Genomic DNA, 22,163 nt, shown 5'->3' on the forward strand with positions numbered 1-22,163 from the left:
AGAGCAGATGGAGAAAATGCTGAACACAATATTCTAGTTTTATCAGTTAATGATGTTGGCATAGGCAGAAATCACGGGGGGACAGGGTCCAGAAAAAAAAAGATTTGTCCTCCTCAATAACCTTTATCAGCGAAAAAAAATAATTTAAAAGTAAAAAAGTATATAATGATGATGATGACGATGCATTGAAAACATTTTTTGCTAATTAAAGATGCAAAAACAATTATGTTTTTAAGTTTCTAAAGATTGGTTCCCACCCTCCGTGTGCCGCTCAGTGGTTTGGTCCACTGCCAATCAACCTGCACCTCACACACCTGTCTGTGGAGCCTCTGGGCCTGGTGGTGCTGGTGGTGCTGTGGACCATAGTAAGTAATACTTTTTTAAAGAAAGGTTTTGTTTGTTTCTTGTCAAAGTTTCAGGTTTAAGCACAGAAACACATTTGGTTTGGTCAGAAAAACAGTGTGCTGTTTTAGTCACCACAAACACTGCAGATGTCCTGAGGTGTCTCTAAAACACCTGGTTTAGTCTCCAGAAAATGTCCCAGGTTGTCTCTGAAGTATTCAGGGGCGTCACGTTTACAAATGTTGAAACACATGCAGAAAATGTAACTGCTAACATGTGCTCCTGGCAACATTTGGCATTTGTATTTACTTCTACTTGAACAGAACAAAACATGCACAGTTACAGCTGCGTTTTGTTCTGCCTGTTACCTCACAGCTGTGTCCAAACCAAAATACTGGTACTTTTAACACGCAGGTGGAAACCTGAGGTTATTTATCTTTCACTACACAGTAAAGTTTAATTGTAGGCATGGTCATCAGTGTTTCCTCTATATACTTTTAGTATAACAGTACTTTTGGTGTCTCCTTCAGGAATCACTCTTGAGAATGTTTTCTGTTCCCCCCATAAATCAATAACTCTGGATCAATCGGATACTGGATCAGACGTAAACAGGCTTTCTTTTCACCTCAAGTTTCTTAAAGTGGTGACAGAAAAACATTCCTGAGTCGTATAAACACACAAACGGACTCAGTCCTAACAAGATTAACGAAACTGTATTTTTATTGAAGCTTTGTTTAATATTTGCAGAAAGTATTCAGTCAGTGTTTGTTTTTACAGTCTGTCACAACTGTGTGTGAGCTGAAACCATTTAGATTCAAGGATAAAACCTTTTGAGAACGAGGCTTTTTCTGTTGTGGTATAATTTTAAGAAAAAAATAAATATGGAAGCCCAAATAAAACTTTAGCCTTGATTTTACAAAATAAATAAATACATTTATGACATAAAAAGTCATAATTATCAGATACATTTTGTTATTGTTATCTCATAATTTTGATTTATCTCATAATTCGATTTTTTCATAATAGTGAATTATGTCTATCTGAAATGTTTGACTTTATGTCTCATAATTATGACTTTTTTCTCAGTTTTTGCGACTGTCTCATAATGATTTTTTTGCAATATTTAGATTTTTTTGTTTAATTGTGATTTTTATCTCATTTAGATTTTTAATCTCATAGACTTTTTGTCTCATAATTTCTATTTTTATCTCATAATTACATTAAATTAAATCATTTTTCACTATTTCAATCTCAATTTTTGCGACTTTATGTCTCAATATTGACTTTTTCTTGATATTTAGATTTCTTTTCTTTCTTTCATTGTGACTTTTAGGTCATAATTTAGATTTTTTTTAAATGTCATTATGACTATCATAATTTTGCTTTTTTTCATCTCATATTTGACTTTTTATTTAAATTTTTGCAACTTTATGTCTCATATTTATGACTATCTCACAATTTAATTTTTTAAATCTCATTATTGACTTTTTGTCTCTATACTATATTACATTTTACATTAAATTAAATCATTTTCACTATTTCAATCTAGATTTTTGCGACTTTTTCCTCATAATTTAGATTTTTCGTCTCATAATTATGACTTTGTATCTCATAGTTTCTATTTGTATCTTATAATTTAAAGACATTTTAAACTAAATCATTATTATTATTTTATTTATTTATTTATTTATTTTTAAACTAAATCATTATTATTATTATTATTTTATTTATTTATTTATTTATTTATTTTTTAACTAAATCATTATTATTATTAATATTATTATTATTTATTTTTTAACTAAATCATTATTATTATTAATATTATTATTATTTATTTTTTAACTAATCAATATTGTTTACGTGCCCCGCCCACCTGTGACGTCAGCGCTGGCGGAGGACGGGACGCTGGGAGAGCCGGAAGCGGAGCCGCGGAGGGAGCGAGAGCCCAGCAGAGACCCAGCAGAGCCCAGCAGAGACCCAGCAGAGCCCAGCAGAGACCCAGCAGAGCCCAGCGAGCCGCTTCTCCATCCGAGCTGGAGCTGTGAACGGGCTGCATCCACCAGGTTGGACCGGAGAATCGACGTCGAGCCTGCGGTCGGAGCTGTGTTCGCGGTCGGACGGTGAGTGTGAACTGGACTATTTCAGGAAAATGTCTACCTGTGTCGCCGAGCGCGCGCTGAGTCAGTTAATCAGCCCGGCAGGCACGTTAGCTTTAGCATGCTAGCTAACTGGAAAACTGGAACAGGAAATGCCAGAGCCAGGCACGCACACACACACACACACACACACACAGAGCCAGGCACGCACACACACACACACACACACACACACACACACACACACACACACACTGTTCTGATTCTGGAGCTGGAATAAGCGCGGTACCGCTCCTCATCTCTCAGCTTTAAACCCCGATGTGTCGACAGATCCGGTTCCGAGGTGTTCATCCCGTCTCCACAGCCCGTCTGCGGGCGAGGAAAGACGGGTTCAACCGTCTAATTAACTGCGTTTCACCTCCGGACATGATCCCCTTTAATTCTGTGACCCGACCCACTTTGATTGGAGCGAACTGACCGACATTAACGTTAGCTGGGGTGACGTCAGACGGGCTAACTTCACGGAAATCACGCTAACGCGTCGGGATAACTTGGCTCTGCTAGCTGCTCCCCGTGGTTCCGACTCATTAGCACCGACGAACCGAAGCTTTCCTCCCCAGAAACACTTGAAGTGTGAGTGTGTGGATGTGAGCAGCAGATGGGTGTGGTTGTGTTGCAGGAGACACCTCGGTCGTGTAACCAACACGCTGAAAGTTTGGACCGGTCCGGCTGCTTCCGGGTCTGAGGAGCCTCCTGTTGTTCCTGCTGAGGTGAACGGAGCCACGTCTGCTGCCCCCTCTGATCCAACACAGATGGGGACTGACCACACAGCGCTGAGTCAGGAATCAAGATTAGCACAGGACGCTTTTGTTCCAGTCAGAGGGCAGATCACCGGAGATCACCCAGAACCAGAACCAGCCAGACAATAAACACCATTTAGCTGTGCCGCATCTCTGATCCAGTACATTGGACTGTCACACATATATTTGAATATAAAGTTGAACCACATTTGGAGGATCAGTGTATATTGACATTGAAATCTTTTACCTTCCGATGTTGGTTTCAGGCCCAAAGATCCAGAATCTGTTGGGTTCTGCAGGTTGGTGTACTTGAGCGTGCAAGCAGGATTTGGTGTATGTGAGCTGGCAGAGACTCCGCATGTTGTGCTAAGATAGTTTATTAAGGAGAGTTTTCAAGTTTATATTAATACACTACACTTCTAAAAAGTAGTTGTACTGCTTTTTTTTTAAGATGAGTAGATTTTTGAGTCTCATTCCCAACGAGTCAAAAACTGACTGTGGGACGGTGGCCGACCCGTCCTACAATCCCAAAGCATCGTTATCTGATGAGTTGGGAGTGGGACTCAAAAATCAGCTTTTCTTACAAATGGCACCTTTAAATGAAAAGTTTCACGTTATCTGTGGGGACCAAACATATTCACAAACTTAAAATTCAGATATGTCGCAGGATAAACAATCAAGTGAAATAACAAAATATCCCAAACTAATTTTGAGTGTATTTGAACTGCAACGTTTAATTGATTAGTGGTCAACTCTTAAATGAATTACCAGACATGTGACTCAAGTCATCGAGCAGGTAATCTTTTCTTGTGCAAGTCAAGTCGAGTCTTTAATTAAGGCAAGTTCCCCTCCCGGGATGCTTCGGTCTCACCTCAAGGTCAATCTATGTAACCTGTTAAAAAAAATAAGACAATGAATTAAATTTGTATTCCAAATTAATGTAATCAATCAATAAACAAACAGCTTCATAAAAGCTCACTTATTTCTTAATTTCTTCTCATGCAAAAACAAATATTCATTCACTCCACACCACTTTTAAGCTGTGAAACCCTGACAGACTAAACAACTATCTGAAAACACAAAATGGACCCAGACAAGTCATTCACGTCATCATGTCTTAAGTTAAGTCAAGTCACAAGTCTTTGACTTCCAAGTTGAGTCTCATTGAGTGAAAACTCTCTGATTCCCCTTAATGTGAATATTTTCTGGTTTCTGTCCTCCTCTGTGACAGTAAACTGAATATCTTTGGGTTGTGGACAAAACAAGACATTTGAAGACGACATGTTGGGCTTTGGTGAACATTTTTTACCATTTTCTGACATTTTATTGGCCGAACAGCTAATCGGGAAAAGTTTTGACCGATTAATCAACAATGAAAATAACCGTTAGTTGCAGCTCTATACCCTACCCACATGCCCTCATATCTTTTGAGGTGTTGGTTACTGTAAACAGTAATGGTTTGTCTTTTGCCAGTTTACATCATCACAACTCTACATGTGATTATTGTTTAACATATTTGGGACACAAACTGCAGTAAATATTAAAACATTAAAACATACGGTCCACTGACGAAACTGGTCTTGTAGCTTTCGACTGTTTTCCCTGTTTAGATTTGAAGAGATCTAAATTTATCCTGAAGAACTGAATCTGATCTCTCTGCCTGTTTAAATTCTGTTTGTCTCAAGTTCACTTTCTTTGTTTTTCAGTGTGAGTTGCTCTAAACATGTGGAAGGCAGCAGCAGGACAGTCAGTCAATGTGGCTGTAAATGACGAGGCAGACGACTGGGAGACTGACCCAGACTTCGAGGTACGTTTCACTCGTCTGTTTCCCTTTTAGTTCTCCTCGCTCCACTTCTAAAGTTCAGCTCCATCCTTCATTCTCCTCATCGCCATTTTCTTGCTCTTGCCATTTTTTTTCTAGAATGACGTATCGGAGAAGGAGCAGCGCTGGGGGGCCAAGACGGTGTCGGGCTCCGGACATCAGGAGCACATAGAGTGAGGAAGCGAATCATTTTTCATTTGGTATTAAGTTCGACGTAGAAAGCACTAAAATGTGTGACCTGACTCTGTCCTCCCTCGGCACAGTATCCACCGGCTGCGTGAGACGGTGTCGACGGAGCACACCAGCCTGAAGCAGAAGGAGTTGGAGACCATGCCCAAAGCCTCGCATGGATACGGAGGAAAATTTGGAGTTCAGCAGGACCGCATGGACAAGGTAAGAGAGATGAATGTCCCTGTGAAGACCTCTAAGTGGTCCTCACAGGGAGATTATTTTGGCAAGTGATATTTCCAATGTACAAAATAAACTTTCAAACTTGTTTTTTGTGTATCATATCTAAGGATGCACTGAGCTGTTGGTGAATGACGGTATCAACCTTTATTCTCATTGTTGACCGATGTCGGCAGATGAGATTTCAATCACTGATGTTTATCTGTTGTATTACAACAATTGTGCAGGAACATGAGCTCGTGACATCTCTGCCGTCAGTTTGTAAGGCTGTAAGTCCTTAATTTTCTTGTCATTGGTTATTTAGCTGGATAAAAAGGCATTCAAAGCAGTTTATTTCCAAAAAAGGATATTTGTTGTGTAAAATCAGGTTATATTAAAGGTTGCTTCATGAATTTGTTTGACTGAATTTGTGCTCTTTCCAACGAATCTGCTGATTTTTGCACACTTTTCAGCGGTGATCCAGAATGAATATCTACATGTTAAAGTGAAATACAACAGTCATTTCAGATAACAAACATTGTTTTTGACATTTAAAAAACCTAAAGTTATCTCAAGCAGGTCAAAATACATATTTTATTTCAGCAGTAAATCCAGTTTTTTGACATATCGTCACACTGCACCACAATCTTTGATCTTAACGCTGACTGTATGACACATGACTGTCCCACACATGCACATGAGGGTGGAGATGTGTTAATGATCTGAGGCTGAAGAGCAGCGACTGTACTTGTTTAAAATCTGGGAAAATGTGTGGAGTTCTGCGGCTGTAGTTTCTGTGTGGTCCTGGTGATGCTGAATGACTTAAACAGTTCTGTTATTTTATTTTAATGAAGATTTCTTGGTTTACCTGGCAACAGTATGAGTTATAAATAACAAAAAGGATTGCAGCCCTGAAACGGGAACATCCCAAAATCATTAAATTCGTTCCACCTTTGAAGAAGGACCTTGTCAGCCTGAGGTCTTTGAACGCAGCAGTTACTGTAAACTGCCTGTTGATCTAATATAAGTTTGTGTGTTTTAGAAAGTGAGACCTGAAAGCAGCAAAATCTATGTGCCCAACAAAACCGGTTTGTCAACAAGCCCGAGCTTGATAATGAAGTATTTCATCATATTCTGATGTCCTTATCCAACAGGAAATCATTTTGTCTGGTCTCTCAAGAGGTGATCATCATCATCATCATCATCATTATCACCCTCAGTGTAGTGTAACATTATGTGTCAGACATTTATCCCAGATTAGGTTGTATTAGGTTGTAGTGCTCATTGTTGACTGTTATTTGATCTCTGGATCAATAATGGATGCTTTCCTCTAATGTAATGTACCTTCTGTTCACTTTATTGTGAATATCTTGCCTGTGCACAGCTGCACTATGGCACAGTGAGTTCTCTATAGCTGATACGTGGACGGATAGATTAAATCTTATCCTGCTGTTGTGTTTTTTCACCACTTTTCTTTGAGGTGTGAAACCAGTTTCCTGCAGCTGTAGCTAAATATAAACCAGCTTGTTAGATCCGGTTTGTATTTCTTAAACATCTCCCATTTTGTAGCTTTTCATTTTTTCAAAGAGGGTTAGAACATTTTCACAAACCTAAATCACCTGCGAGTCCTTTGAGCCTTTTCAGCAGGTTCTCTAATGTTCCTCTCAGTGTGTGTGTGTGTGTGTGCATGTGTGTGCGTGAACAGGCTGAGTCAGTTGTGACCGTTTCACACTCGATAATCTTTCCTGGCAAGCAGCTCCGTCCATCCACACCTTTCTCTCTCTGGGCTGTGTGGTCACTGCAGCGTGAATGTGATGACCGGGCACTGTTTACACCACACTGTGATGAGTCAGGTGTCACCACTTCAAACCGCTGGCAGTGTTTCCAGCTGTGTTGCTCTTTTCCTGACCTCTCCCCTCCTCAGATGCTCCCTCGCTGCTCTTTTTTTATGTACTGAGATTGTCTTTTTTCTGTGTGTTTGCTGACAGTCTGCTGTGGGTCACGACTATCAGAGCAAGTTGTCCAAGCACTGCTCCCAGACGGACACCTCCAAGGGCTTTGGAGGGAAGTTTGGAGTGCAGGCTGACCGTGTTGACCAGGTATTTCCTGTCCTGGCCACAACTTAGAGTAACAACAACATGTATCGCTGATTTTAAACATGGTTTTTGTTGATGCATAAAATGTTAAACTCCTCCACGAAACACAGCCGGACTGAGACTGTTCCAGAAAATGTTCACAATCAGTGCAGTGATGTTGCAGCAGTGATTGTATTGAATCTTCCTCTCTCATTCCAGTCAGCTGTTGGGTTCGAGTACGCTGGGAAGACGGAGAAACACGCTTCGCAGAAAGGTGATGTCACAAACTTGACTTCTTGCCCGTTTGCTTCAGCCTCAGATCACCTGCAGTTATGTTTGGCAGACTTCTCTGAATAAATATATGTCGCCATTAATCCAGGACATGGAGCTGACCTCCTCGTTCAGGGGACACAAATAAATGTTTATGTTTTTATCAGCCTGTTAGGTTTTGATTAGCTTTGTAAATTGCCTACAGGAGACACATTTTAGAGGCACAAACAGTTTGATGAACATCTGGCTGGTGGCCAGCTGCACCATGTGCGCTGCTGTTGTCTGATCAGAGGCTGGCTGATCTCTGCTCTGCCAGGATGTCCTGCACAGACACACCACGCCTGGAAGCTGTGTTAATGTTGTTGGCTAGTGAAGCTGCTGTTTTGTATTTGTTTTACTGCCGTTTCATAGTTAACAGTGCAGTTTGTAAGTGTTATGGTCGTGGGATGTTACTTTGTAGTAAACAGTCAGTTCATTGCATTTGAACTGACACGTTGAGCTGTAGATACTCATCAGCAGTGTTGAATTGTTTCCCTTCTGCCCCTCAGTGAGGATGTAAATGGAGCTGTGGTTTCTACATTAAGAAAAAAACAGATTAAAGTTTAAATTCAACACTCTAACATCTGATGTGCTGGAATACAGCTGAAACAAAACTACTCAACACTTACCCACTGCACTGTGTACAGTGTGAACGGTGGCCTCAGTGCTCTGGAGTCCACTCTGGCTTCTGGGCTTTTGGTATTTAAAGCTGCGATCTCATGAGCTCATACTGTCATCACCTTTGTGTTGCTCCATCCCCTCCAGAGTTTCATGCACAGGAGTGCTGCACATTTGCCCAATTCCAATGATTCCTCCGTAGTGTCACTATTTAACAACAGTGCAGATATTTCTCTTTTTAAGTGTATCTCATTAAAAGGATTGTTCATCCCCAAATCAAAAATGCATTCATCTAGATCCTTTTGGTGAGCTTTGGAGATATGGGCCTCGGATTGGTTTGTTTCTCTCATTATGGAGCCGGATGGAACCAAAAAATACATTTGACTCAACAGTAGTGTCTCTTTCAGGAATCATGACCGGGTTACTCCAGATTGTCCATAGACCTTTTTTTCCCAGAAGATTCATGTAGGAACTATTTTCTTTCTATCAAACTGCATCCACCAAAACCTGTCCAGAGGGAAGTGTACATTCACTCATGGACGAGAGGCTGGCTGACATTACAGCTCAGCCGAGGAGGACGCCATTAATGTTTACATCCTAGACTGTCAAGAGCAAGAGCCTCTCGTCCTTGATGCATGTTGTCTTCTGTCTGTGGATTATCTTGAGTAACCAGGTCATGATTTCTGGAAAGAGACATTGCTGTTGAGTTTTTTTTTAAATCTAATTTTATGGTGCCATCTGGCTCCATGACATTGGAGAGACGGCCGATATCTCTACGGCCGATATCTCCAAAACTTTGCAACTCACAGCAAAACAATCCAGATGTATGAAAAGCAATACAAGAGGAAAAATATGTATTGTTGATTTTGGGGTGAACAGGATTTAAGAACAGCATGACAGGTGTGTGATGATGACAGCTGACATTTTATAAATGTTATGGGGAATTTTGGAATTGGGCTGCTTTGTGACCGCTGCTTCACCCTGACCTTTGACCCTTGACCCCCCCTTCCCCTGCTTTGCTGTGTAGACTACTCCACTGGGTTTGGGGGGCGATACGGCGTGCAGGCAGATCGTGTCGACCAGAGCGCAGTGGGCTTCGATTACCAGGGCAAAACCGAGAAACACGAGTCCCAGAAAGGTTTGTTTAGATCTCCTGACGCAGAATTCCCATCAACCCGGAGGGTATGGAGAAATGTGGATAATGGAGACACACACACACACACACACACACACACACACACACACACACACACACACACACACACACACACACACACACAACCTCTACAAAACGACACGTCCTGACTGAGCACAGCTCCACGCAGGTCCTGACAAATCATGTTATTTTGCATTTCTTCCTCTTCCTTCATTCCTCAGCCTGCTTATGTAAGGTTGCAAACCACGGCTTTGTTTTCTTTTAACTCTCTTTGCGTGTGTGACGTGATGTTTGTTTGCCTCAGTGTCAAATAAAACATTTTATTATGTTGTTTGTAAGATATGACACACACGGTACATCTGCCTCAGAGGACGTTAAGGACTCTGAAGTCTTATTAGACGTAGGAGGCCATTTCCTCTCTGAAACACTCTCCTTTCATGTTCCTGCTTCCTCCTCGTCTCAGGTTTCAGGTGACTGGCTCGGAGTCGCCAGCACCTTCTAGTCTGTGGCTTCAGCCTGATAAACATGCCCTTTGTTGTGAAGGCATCGGTTTTCTTCCTGTTCACTTATTCTCTTTTTTCTTTCTTTCTTTCTTAAAAATGCAGATATACAACTGAAATATGCTCAGAGGCTCACTTCAGTATTTCAGAGGGATTATAATGACCTCTTAGTTTATGTCTCATGTAAAATGTAGAGTTTGACAGAAGAAACATGTGACTGTGATAACTTTTAGAGAAACTATATTGAGTCATAATGAATATACAAAAAATTATAGATCTGTATAAAGTTGGATCTCATTTTATATCTCCAGTTTCGTTGCATGGGGAGAAAAATATTTGGTGGTGAAAGACTCATCGGTCGTGGGTTACCTCTGTTCCACCTCTTCCTGACTTAACTTTGTGTTTTCCTCTCCCTCCTCTTCCTCCTTTGCTTTGGCCATCGGCAGATTATGCCAAAGGCTTTGGTGGAAAGTTTGGTGTCGAGACCGACAAGGTGGACAAGAGCGCTGTGGGCTTCGAGTACCAGGGCAAAACTGAGAGGCACGAGTCACAGAAAGGTTGGTACCATCAGAGACGCATCGCATCACATCACACTGTATTATGTGTTATATGTGTAGAGATATCAGCCAGTTGAGCCTCTGCGGTCATGTACGAATATTCCCACGTGGTGATAATGTGTATTGATCACATAAGCTGTTTACGTCCATGTATTTTATTAGCGATTTAAAGTTTGACATTAGAAAAGTGGGATAGAGATCGCAAAATTTGAAGAAGCTTCGCATAAGTTCTGATGGACACCTGGCTATAGTCCATTTACCAACCATCAGATTGTCATCAACATATTTAGGTGTGGTTTGTTCTGATCCCTGAACTCTCTGCTGCTGATGTGTTATCAGTGGGTTTATGTGTCCAGAGGGAAGTGACTGAGTCACACCTTCATGTGTGTCCTGACTTGTCTGGACTCTGTTGCAACACAGCAGAGCAGCTTTACCTGTAGCTTCTTGTCTGACTGACTTTACTGCCTGTTGGCCAACTGCAGCTTAAATATACGGGATGATGTCGACGGCGCAGGTGACCTCAAGAATTCCCACAATGCATTGGGCTGTGTTTGCATGTGTGATGTAGGCTGTGATAACTGGGTCACATGCTCTGATAACAGGACCAGACTTTTTAAAGCACCAGTGATAAAACAACCTGTGCACAAGGAAACAGGATGAGGTTTTTTTCAGATGATACAATAACCAATAACTACCCGTTTCTCATGGCCGATACTGATAATATAATCAATAATTTCTTAAAAAGACGTTCCTAACTTGTGGTTTATGCTCACTGTCGGATAATATAGGCTCAGATGTTCTGAGCACAGATGGATGATTTAATATTTCACAGCTCTAATAAGGTTTGTGTCAAAACTTTGTCCCTCTCTGAATCCTTCTGGAACATGTTTTGCAAATTACAATCATGTCGTCTTCCTCTCAAACTTTAATAAAACACTGGCAACATGTTTGGCTGTCTGGTCAACACTTTGTGGCTCTACGAGGTGGAGCAGTTTGCGGCGTCCGACGCTTCTTTGTCTTCTGTGGTTGTTGGCAGATCGCAAACCCACTTTAAAGGTGCATACCGCCACGTAGTGTATCAGAGTGTGTAGATGCTGTGCTTGTTGGTCAATGAAAGCGACTGACTGATAATATAAGTGTATATCGTACATCCCTGATACTTCACACAATATGTTGATAATGTTTCTAAATATTTACATCATGCAGCTGTTGTTGCAGATCAGTGAGCAGAAGTGTTTAATGGGATATTTGCTTTATGTTAAATAACTGAAATAGTCCAAAGCATTCCCATCAGATTTTTCTATACGGATGGGGGAAGTTATTAATTATTTAATGCATCATGATTCTCTTTTGAAAGATTTTGCTTTGCAGATAAAGTTTAATAATCAGAAATTTAAAACCCAGTTCTTGACATTATGATCACCTGTAATAATTTTGTAGGACACAGTTGTACGCTCTTTATGATGAAATGTAACGGACATAAACACAGGTAATTCAACCAGAGGAAGAAATCAGGATCCAGAAACATGTTCATGTGTTCACGTCTGATTCTCCCGTGTGTTCTGTTTCTCTGCAGACTACGTCAAAGGCTTCGGGGGCAAGTTTGGTGTGCAGACGGACAGACAGGATAAATCGGCGCTGGGATGGGACCACCAGGAGAAACTGCAGCTCCACGAGTCCCAGAAAGGTACTGGTTCTGATTTCTATGGTTTTTAGGGAAGACACGATCTGTCTGAGCAAAAATCTACAGTTATAGGGACCGAAAATATAGACCTCCAGACTGATGATGTCAAATCTGATTGTTTCAGTGTTCAGGGGAAAATCCACCCCTGTTAAACACTAATCACCACCAGCTGAAGCTTGGCTGTTTTTATACTTGACTTGATAAAACAGTCTTTGTCTTCTCTATTGTAAATAAATTAGATTAAGTAAGAAATGTATTATAAATTATGGGTGAAGAGGAATAAAATCTGGATATTTGTCTCGTTTAAGTTGCACATCAAACCCTCCTTTTGGGGGGAATTTCCACCAAATGTCAGCCTTTATAAGTTGTCTGCTTTGAGTTTAGCAAACAATGTGTGTTCACTGTAAAAAGCCTTCTTCCTCCTCGGCCCTGCTCTTCAGCTCTGATGTGGTTTGATTGTGGCTTTGGATGTGGTCGTTCAAAGGTTGAAAACTTCCTCAATCTGTGGGTGAAAAACGTTTCAGATAGAGGAAGTGAAACCACAGCTCAGATTTAGATTTGCATGTCTGCTGATGCTGCTGTCATTCAGAGTAAATAAGGTCAGTTGTGAAATAAAACAGAAAGCCCTTTATCCTATTAAAAACATTCTCAAAGCTGAGGAAAGCTTCTCTGAAGGTCGAGCAGCGAGGTCTGCAACTTTCTAACTTCCTGAAGCTCATTATCAGACAGCAAAGGTCAGTTTGTGCAGTGACTGAACAGAGAAATGAACCCAGTGTGCTTTCAGAGAAGTGACGAGAGGAGAAAAAACTAAAACTAAAAATTTTTAGATTCAGTTTTGAGTCGCGGCCAGAGCAGAAATGAGCCACAAGTCCTTTACCTGAAGGAATTACCCACAATTCACAGCGTTGTCGTGTTTTTAAAGCCCTTAAACTAAAAAAAAACCCCAAAAAACCATTGATAATCCTACTAATGACGCTCTTAATTATTTGGTTAATCTTATTATTCCACAAGCACAAAAATGTTAAGATCTGACATTTTCTCCTGAAACTGATTCTTCACTCAAATCACTCATCTCAGCCTTTTCAACTAAAGTAACAAGCTGGAAAATATTCTGGACCTTGTTTTGTTTCTATCGGAGCTGAAACGATTCCTCGATTAACTCGATTACTAAAGTCGTTTTTGTGATCACGTTGTTGCAGCCTCTCCTCTGAACTCCTGCTGTGACAGATTTTACAAATTTAATTTAATTTCTCAAAAAAGGAAATCAATGATTTGTTCATTTAAGAGACCTGTCTTACTTTCTCTTCTGGATATTACTATTGCTCTTAAAGCAAAAGTAATTTAATGAAAATTACTTCATTACTTACTCGCCAGAATACTCGATTACCAAAGTGGTCGATAGCTGCTGCTCTGGTTTGTTTTGTTTTGATGTGTTCTCTCTTTTTTTGTTGTCATATATTTTAAAACGTAAAATCGAAAGTCCCAAACCCACAAAGGGGAAGTGAAATGTCACAAACTGCTGTCCCAGTCCTATTTATACCATTTTGACACTTCAGTCCATAAAGGCTCAGGGTTTGAGGAACGAGGGGGACACTGGGAAAGCATCCGGTCACTAAATGTTACATGAGGAGGCCAGTAAAGAAATGAGCCAGATAAAGAGAGCAGGTACAGAGAGGCCGGGGAGAAGGATGAGGGGAGAGCTCAGTGTTCGTTGTAGAGCTTTGACCTCTGACCTCCATCATGTTTAGAAAGAGCTCAGCGGTGATTCTGATCACAAGAATTCAACATCACGTGAAGAAGAATGAAGATTTTTCCCACAAATTTCCTGTTTTAAACCACGACGTGTCTCCTTCATGTCACTGAACCTGCCCGGTGTATCACTGTCTCTGTATGTTTGTCTATTTATATGTATATATATGTGTGTGTCTGTGTGTGTTTATCTGTCCACATATATGTGTGTGTTTGTGTGTGTTGTGTTGTGTTGCAGACTATAAGCGTGGGTTTGGAGGGCGGTATGGGGTAGAGCTGGAGAAGCAGGACCAGTGTGCCCTGGGCTATGAGCACAAGGAGAGCCTGGCCAAGCACGAGTCCCAGAAAGGCACAGATACCCCCAGAACACCACAACCTCCCCCACCTCCCATTTCAGTTCCCCCCACAATCCTCACCCAAACGCTTCCTCCCAGCCTGATACTGCGTCCTTCACTCCATCCTCCTCGTCCTCAGCAATGGCTGTTTTCCTTTTAGTGAAGGACGCCCCTCCTGTCAGATAACCCCTCACTGTTACACAGCCTCCACCTCTGCAGCACCAAACAGTTCACATGAACACTGTAGACGAGCTCATCCACCCAAATGACGACAAACTCACCTGCCTCTGGTGTCATTTTGTTTGATAGAAAAATTTATATTTTTTATGAAGATCAAAGTTCACACTTGATTTTGGAGGCACACCACACAGCTATAAACCAATCAAAATGTTTGTTTACAATAACTGGGTAGTAAACTCCTGCATCAACTTATAATTGTTCTTGGTTCTTCATCTAAAATGCACGTTTGCCACTTTAATTCTCATTAATAACAACACCTTGATTAATGTTAACTTTGGAGACCTCATGAACCTCTCGGACAACAGATTAAAGAAAATGCAGACTTCAGCTTAGAGCTGACCGATAAACTGCCAACTTTTAAATTAACTATTTTTGATAATCGATTAATCAGTTATTTTTTAAAGGATAAAAAGTCATCATTCTCAGTTATGAAAATGTCACCAGAGTCAGTTGGGAAAATGTTTTTGTTATTTGGGTGAACTGACCCTTTTTAATTGGAGAGAAATGAGTTTTTATTCGACTTCTTTTAGCTTTAGTCTGACTGATCTTCTCTGTAGAAGGAAACAATTAAGTCCACAGTTCCTGTAATATTTCTATATTTTCTTCTGTGCTGCTCAGGCGTGGTAACTTTCTGTTGCCAGCCTTTTTATTTGCTCTTATTCTTTTATTTATTTTTGTTATGTGCAGATCGTTCCCTGCTGCAAACAGCTTTTGTTTTGGGTCAGGTGATGTTAATCAGTGTGCAGCTTCATGTAAATAATCTACACAGAAGTTAGCTGTAGACGTGTAGAGCTCCTCCTGTGGCGTGGCCCATACGTTACATCATTATATGAAGGAACTGATGACATATTAATAGAGCAGTATTTATCTCTGACTGTATATCACCTCGGCCCTGCTCCTCCCTGATCATCTCCCCTGCTGTTTGTAGCTGCCGTGAAGCTGTTTGTATGCTTCTGCATTTGTTTTGTGCATGAAGTCTTCCGACCACAGCGGCCTCCTGCTGTGAGCTCACAGACACGGCTGATCTTCAAGCAGAGTTTGAGCCAAGATGGCTGCTTCACCCCACCTGTCTGCCTTCTGTTATGTTCAGACTCTCCTGTCCGTCCTCCTGCTGTCTCTGTCTGCACTCAGTTTATTTTGTTTCTCCTCTCTACAGGTTTGCATGAGCTCATCAGCCCCCAGCAGCTCGTTTCAGTTCAGTTTATCAGTTCCTGAAACCAACCACAGTCTGCCTCATCTGAACTTCAGCAGACCTGAGAAGCTTCTAATACAGAAACTTGAAGGTCCGCTGTGGGAAACAGGTTCTGGTGAAGCGGACTGTGGTTGAGTCATTAATGTGAAACAGAAACTTAAAATGTTCTTTTCTCCTGTTTGTTACCAGATTATTCTAAAGGATTTGGAGGAAAATTTGGAGTCCAGAATGATCGCATGGATAAGGTGAGGAGTGTTTTGAGTGTTTTGTGTGTTTGTGTGTGTGAAATGATGAGGAGAGCTCTTTGTCACGTCTTTGTCTCTTGTCTCGACAGAGTGCAGGGACCTTTGATGAGGTGGAGAAGCCGACCTCATCTTACCAGAAAACCAAACCTGTGGAGGCTGGTGAGTTTGTCAACATCAGCTGTGTGTCAGTCAGAGTTTAAAGCAACGTGTGAACTCATTTCTTTATCCTCCGATTCTCCACTCACCAGCCGGCAGCAGCACAGGAAGCATCAAGGCCCGCTTTGAGAACATCGCCAAGCAGAAGGAGGAGGAGGACAGGAAGAGGGCCGAGGAGGAGCGAGCGCGTCGACAGGCCAAGGAGAAGCAGGAGCAAGAGGAGGCGCGCCGTAAAATCGAAGAGAAGGCCAAGGCCCCTTCTCCCGTCCCTGCTGCCAGTCCCAGTCCCAGTCCCAGCCCGACTCCACCAGTCCAGCCAGCTGCAGCGACATACCAGGTGAGTCATGCTGGTTGTTACAGCAGGGTTCATGCGAGTGCTTTTAATGAGGCGTTTTCAAGGGTTAAATTTTGGATAAAGTGATTGATGCTCCTCGAATAAATCGCTTGTTCAAGTGATCAGCTCAGCCAGGTTCAGGACAGAGCCATGATATCACAAGACATCATTTTGGTTGTTTGTAGCACAATAACGTTTGATTTAATGTGATGAAGTAAAATAAGTATTTTAAGTGTGTACGTATATACATTTGTAAATTACCATAGCTGTAAGGTGCTGAAAAAGCTTGAAAATGCACCTTGAAAGTGCTTGAAAAGTGACTGAACTGGACTCTAGAAAAGGTGTAGGAACACTTTAACTGTATATCTGTGTTGTTGGCTCAAAGCTACAAAATGCACATTTCAGGTAGAAGTGCAAAGAAGTTATTCTCTAAGACTTAAACCTTTTCAAAAATATTGCAATAGAAGCATGAATGAAGCTACAGGTGCTCGGTTTGAAATTACAAGTAAACCAAACAATATTGGATGATGATTTGACGTAGCTTGTGTTAATTTGTTGAGGGTTAATGTTAACCTCTTACTGGTGATGACAGGATGAACATTTTATTTTGTTGTAGTCGCTGCAGGTGATGCCCCACAAACACAGCCTCCTAGACACGAGACACAGCAGTACCAAACACTGTTTACTGATCCAGCTCAGAAACCAACAGTATAAAAAAGAAGTCTGATGAATTTATCTATAGTATGCTACATTTCTCCTCCCCGTGCTGTAGAGTTATGCAAAAAATGCTAAAACATGATCAGAAAGTATTAAAGCGTCATCCTTAATAACTATTACATCTAAATCATGAGATATATAAAAAGTCTGTCCTCCTGTTTTAATATGTTGTTAATAAACCACATCGTTGCTGCACTTGACATACTTTTCACTCTTAAATGCATAATTAGCTCTCAGTTCTGCCTGTGTGCGTTTAGCTTCACTTGGTAATACACTGACTCTGTGACCTGATTAACATGTAAAAATAATTGATTTTATTCCATCAGTGTTCTTTGCAGAAGACGATGTCCCTAAAGCAGATTGTGTTTGTCTCGTCAGAGCGCAGAGGAAGTGTCGCACGATGCCGCGGAGGAGAACGGAGAGCAGCTGTATGAGCTGGAGCCACAGAGCCAGCCTGCTCAGCAGGAGGAACCGGACCAGGACCTGTACCAGACCCCCGAGGAGACACCAGCAGGAGGTGAGGCTCTGCTTTCATTTGTGACCGTTGATGTTTATGATTGATAAATAACTCGTCAGGGTTAATTATGAGGTGGATTGATCAGTTAATGATTCCAGCTGCAGATCTGCTGACACGAGATCAGAGACGTCTCTTCAAAGTCTTACAGAAAAGCTCACAAAGATTTCAGGAATACAGTAAAACTTTATTGTCTACAAAGGTGAAAAAATGATGGCAATTTATTCAAATTTACACTCAGTTTATTAGTTAAAGTAATGCAGTGTAAGACAACAGTCCTGTAATAAATCCTCCGTCATGAACACCTGAAGATGAAGACATCTCTCAAACTGTTTCAACAACAACTGAACATATTAACTACATGAAGGGAGGATTTCTTGCAGGACTGTTGTGTTAGACTGCATTAGATTTGGCTTGGCATACCCAAGAAACACAGAACACTGGCACCCAAAACTGCAGAAAAGATTTAAATGATGTCTCATAGAAACGATCCTGTGAGAAAAATGACTTCATACGAACCTTTTGTGTCCAGAGTCAGTCTGTCGTCTCTTACTAGCAGCCGTTCTCTTGCAGACGGACAGCAGTACGATTACGGCGAGGACCTCGGGGTGACGGCGGTGGCTCTGTACGACTACCAAGCAGGTGAGGCTGAAGCGCTCTCTCGTGCACCAAATGACAAATCACCACTTTAACAGACAGACAAAGCCAGACAAGTTTTGTTTGAAAGGTTGAGTGTCCAAATATCTCACTGACTTCATACAAAATCCTTTATGGGTCATTTAGGACAACCCACCCAAAACCCAGAACTTTTCCCAGTTCAGGTCATGGATGTTGAAACTTCTACTGAATCCATGGGTGTTTCTGAAGTTTGGCTCTCGGAGCTAAATTTCAGCATTGTAGTGATTCTTCAGATGAAGTGTACTCAGAGCCCCGACTCGTCTTCACTGGATTGGGTTGAAATTTGTCCTGAACTTCCAACAAACCTTAAGGAAACTTTACAGTAATCAAATTAATAACAGGAAGTCATTTATTTTTTCACCAGAATGAAGAATCTGTCATTTTCAGAAATTCATATCTCCACTAGTTTTTACCTTCTTGCAACTGAATTTTGGTTCTGTTTATTAATGTAGTTCTGTCACAACTTGTTAAATAGCTTCAGAGCTGAAATAAAAACTCACTTTATGGATTATTTTGAGTGTAGATTTCTCCAAAAAGGATTATTTTCATTTTCTTGAAAATTGCATATATATATATATATATATATATATATATATATATATATATATATATATATATATATATATATATATATGAACAAAGATGTTAGATTAATCCTTTATAATTGCTTGAAATTAGCACTTTTTTTTGTACTTTTCACTGTCTGTAAAGTCCCATTCAGTGTTTTTATTTCATCAGATATTTGTGCTGTGATGACTTCAAGGTTTTCTGTCTGTCTGATACCTATTAAGCCTGTTTTTCATTGGTGTCTGGAAATTTGCACGTTACATCTTAAAATGGTTTGGTTTGTTGCATAACAGATGATGTCATCCTGTCCTGTGTGTCTGACGACATTAATGAGTTCTGAAACTTCAACTTAGTGTAGTCGATGCTGAAGATGTCAGAAATCAGTTGGCATCGTGAAATAATGTGCATCAACACAGAGAACAAGATGACATCATCTAGTACGCAACAAACCAAACCATGAGCTGTAACTTTAAAATGTCCAGAAGCCAATGAAAAACAGGCTCAACAGGTATCAGACAGACAGAAAACTGTGAAATCAACACAGAACAAAAATCTGCTGAATGTAACATCACAGCCAGTTTAAAACTGTATAACCAGTGAAGGATTAATACAACATCTTTGAATGTTTTCATTTTAAATTATCCTTCTTGGGGAAATCTGCAGTCAAAATAACCCTAAAAGTGAGTTTTCAGCTCTCAAGCTAAATTTAACAACATATGTGACACTCATAACAGAATGACCTTATGGTCTCTTGGAGGTTCAGGATAAGTTTCAACCCAATCCGGTGAAAAATGACGGACGGGTTCAGATTACACACAGAGAATCAGCTCTGAGGGCCAAACTTCAAAAACTCAGAACGTAAAAAAGTATTTGGAGTACAGCTTTGGGATCCTGTTGGGTCAAAGTTTCCACAAGATTCCTTGTTAAAGAAAATCCATGACATGAGCTGGGAAAAGGTAACTGATTAATTTTCTATTGATTGACGAATAGAATTATTGGTTAATCACCTCAGCTCTATAAATACCTCGTGCTCCTTCGTCACCTCTCTGTCTTCTCCCGTTTCAGCCGGCGACGACGAGATATCCTTCGACCCTGATGACATCATCACCAACATTGAGATGATCGATGAGGGCTGGTGGCGAGGCGTGTGCAGAGGCGCCTACGGCCTTTTCCCGGCCAACTACGTGGAGGTTCGACAATGATGATGCCGCGCTGAGACGACCTGTGTCCCCCGTCCTTGTGCAAAAAAAAAAAAAAAAAGAGGAAGGAGACGAATCCTCTTCTTTCCTTTCCACTCTTTTCTCTCTTCACCTCATCTGCTTCGACACTGTGAGACGTCCTCAGGTCTCCCAGCTCTCTTTCTGTTGCTCCTTTTTTCCATCCGTCGCTACAGAGTCCAAGTTTGTTTCCCTGTGTGCAGCAGAGGACAGGATGAGTTGTACAAGAGTGATTCAATACCAAGAGAAGAAACAGAACTCATTGTCTGGGCTTAAAGGTGCTATATGTAAGAATGTGCCACCTGTCAAATTCAGACTCCAAACTAACTGGACTTTCTTTCATCTAACTCACATATTAACACCATAAGTAATGTTATTATTAGCCCCCTTTAAGCTATCGCTACATCGCTAATGTTAGCATCAACCTCTGTACTTACCACACTTCTTGTCTTTGATGCAAAACGCAGGTGGTCAGAGCAGCGCTGCATCTTAATCCTCTGATGTTGGACTGGTGTCATGAGACAGGATGGGCCAAAGCTAGCTGGTTAGCATGCTAACTTCTGTAGCTATCTCTGCAACACACATATACAAGGTTAAAGTTATTTCTCCATATTCTGTTGATAATTTTTTAAACTATAATTCTTACATAAAGCTCCTTTAAAAACAGGCACAAAGCTTTCTTTGTATTAGTTAAAGCTGCAGAATGCATCGTGGCTGTTCAGGCCTGAGGTGACTCCTGTGTTACATTTTGAAGCTTTTTGTTTGTACAGAAACAATATTCGAGCTCACATGGTGTTGATCAGGTATCGCTGCTTCTTTAAGTCTCACCAAAGACCAGAGTAATGACAGCAACGAGCTGAACATGTGTCTCAGACGAGTCTTGTGCACGGGGCTCACGGTGCTCACTGCGAAGTAGCTCAACCTTAATGTCAGCAGGGGAGTTTAAACTTTGGATTATCGTGTATATTGATGGATAAATACTTTCAGTGCAGCGAGTGTGGACCAAAAAGCTGATAAACCTCTTTTTGCTTCCTGGTCCGTCAAGTTTAAATTCCCCTCGATTCTCGGTGGGAAACTAAACGTCCGTTAGACTTTAATTCGTCGTACGAGTCCTTTTCCTGAATGCTTGCATCAGTCTTAAGGTTGATTTGATAAATGATCAATAATCAGGTTTGCTCCTTTACTGATGTTTAAATTGTTCGCAGAATAACGGGGCCATAATATCAAAGACTTTCTCCACTGTGGCAAATCACAAGCTAAACAAAAGCACTACAGCTCATAGTATTATTTTAATCATCGTCAGACATTAAACAGCTTAGAATCATGTACAGAGAGATCTGATTTATGATGCTTTGAGAAATAAGAGATTTGAAAACATATTTTTGTCCGCCGTCGCTGTGGTTTTCTTTGGATGTGTATTTGTGTCTTTCTGCCGTGAATGCTCGGAGGGTTTTTTTTTGTGTCATAAAATGTTGACGTGCACACGTGAGCGAACATCCTCATCACGACCAAACGAGTGAGTGACCTTTATAAATGGGTTTGATTTCTCAGCAGTAAAGACGGCCTGCGGAGACGGACAGCAGGCTGTTGTTAAGGGAAGACGCTGTGGTGAATTCTCCAAACACTAATTAATTATTTCTACCAGACGGCAGCTCGTCTGTGGATCGCAGTAGTGTAGCTTAAACAGTGTGTGTGTGTGTTTGAGAGAGCGTGTGTGTGTGAGGGCTTTCATTAAATCCATCTTTGGGGTTTTATAATAAAAAAGTGACCTTTTCAAATGCATTATTTTTATCTGTACCTCTGTTTGCTTGAGTCACATCATTACCTGCTTGTTCTTTTTTTTTAGTTTCAATAAATAAACTATGAACGATGA

The 22,163-nt window shown here is 40.9% G+C and overlaps 1 protein-coding gene across 2 annotated transcripts; it reads left to right on the plus strand.

Annotated features, from left to right (window-relative positions):
• The first annotated feature begins 329 nt into the window (after window positions 1-329).
• Window positions 330-22,163, plus strand: cttn (cortactin). Of its 2 annotated transcripts, XM_073464095.1 has the most exons (17): window positions 330-365; window positions 2,228-2,462; window positions 4,945-5,045; window positions 5,160-5,233; window positions 5,324-5,453; window positions 7,436-7,546; window positions 7,742-7,796; window positions 9,477-9,587; window positions 10,552-10,662; window positions 12,239-12,349; window positions 14,334-14,444; window positions 16,052-16,107; window positions 16,197-16,266; window positions 16,356-16,600; window positions 17,693-17,831; window positions 18,402-18,470; window positions 20,139-22,163. In XM_073464095.1, exons 3-17 carry the CDS (start codon window positions 4,962-4,964, stop codon window positions 20,273-20,275), a joined length of 1,614 nt encoding a protein of 537 aa, XP_073320196.1. In that variant the 5' UTR covers window positions 330-365; window positions 2,228-2,462; window positions 4,945-4,961; the 3' UTR covers window positions 20,276-22,163. The 2 variants fall into 2 exon arrangements, with proteins under 2 accessions (XP_073320196.1, XP_073320197.1); XM_073464096.1 differs by lacking the exon at window positions 14,334-14,444.

Source organism: Pagrus major, chromosome 4 (assembly GCF_040436345.1).
Source record: "Pagrus major chromosome 4, Pma_NU_1.0".
Lineage (NCBI taxonomy): Eukaryota > Metazoa > Chordata > Actinopteri > Spariformes > Sparidae > Pagrus > Pagrus major.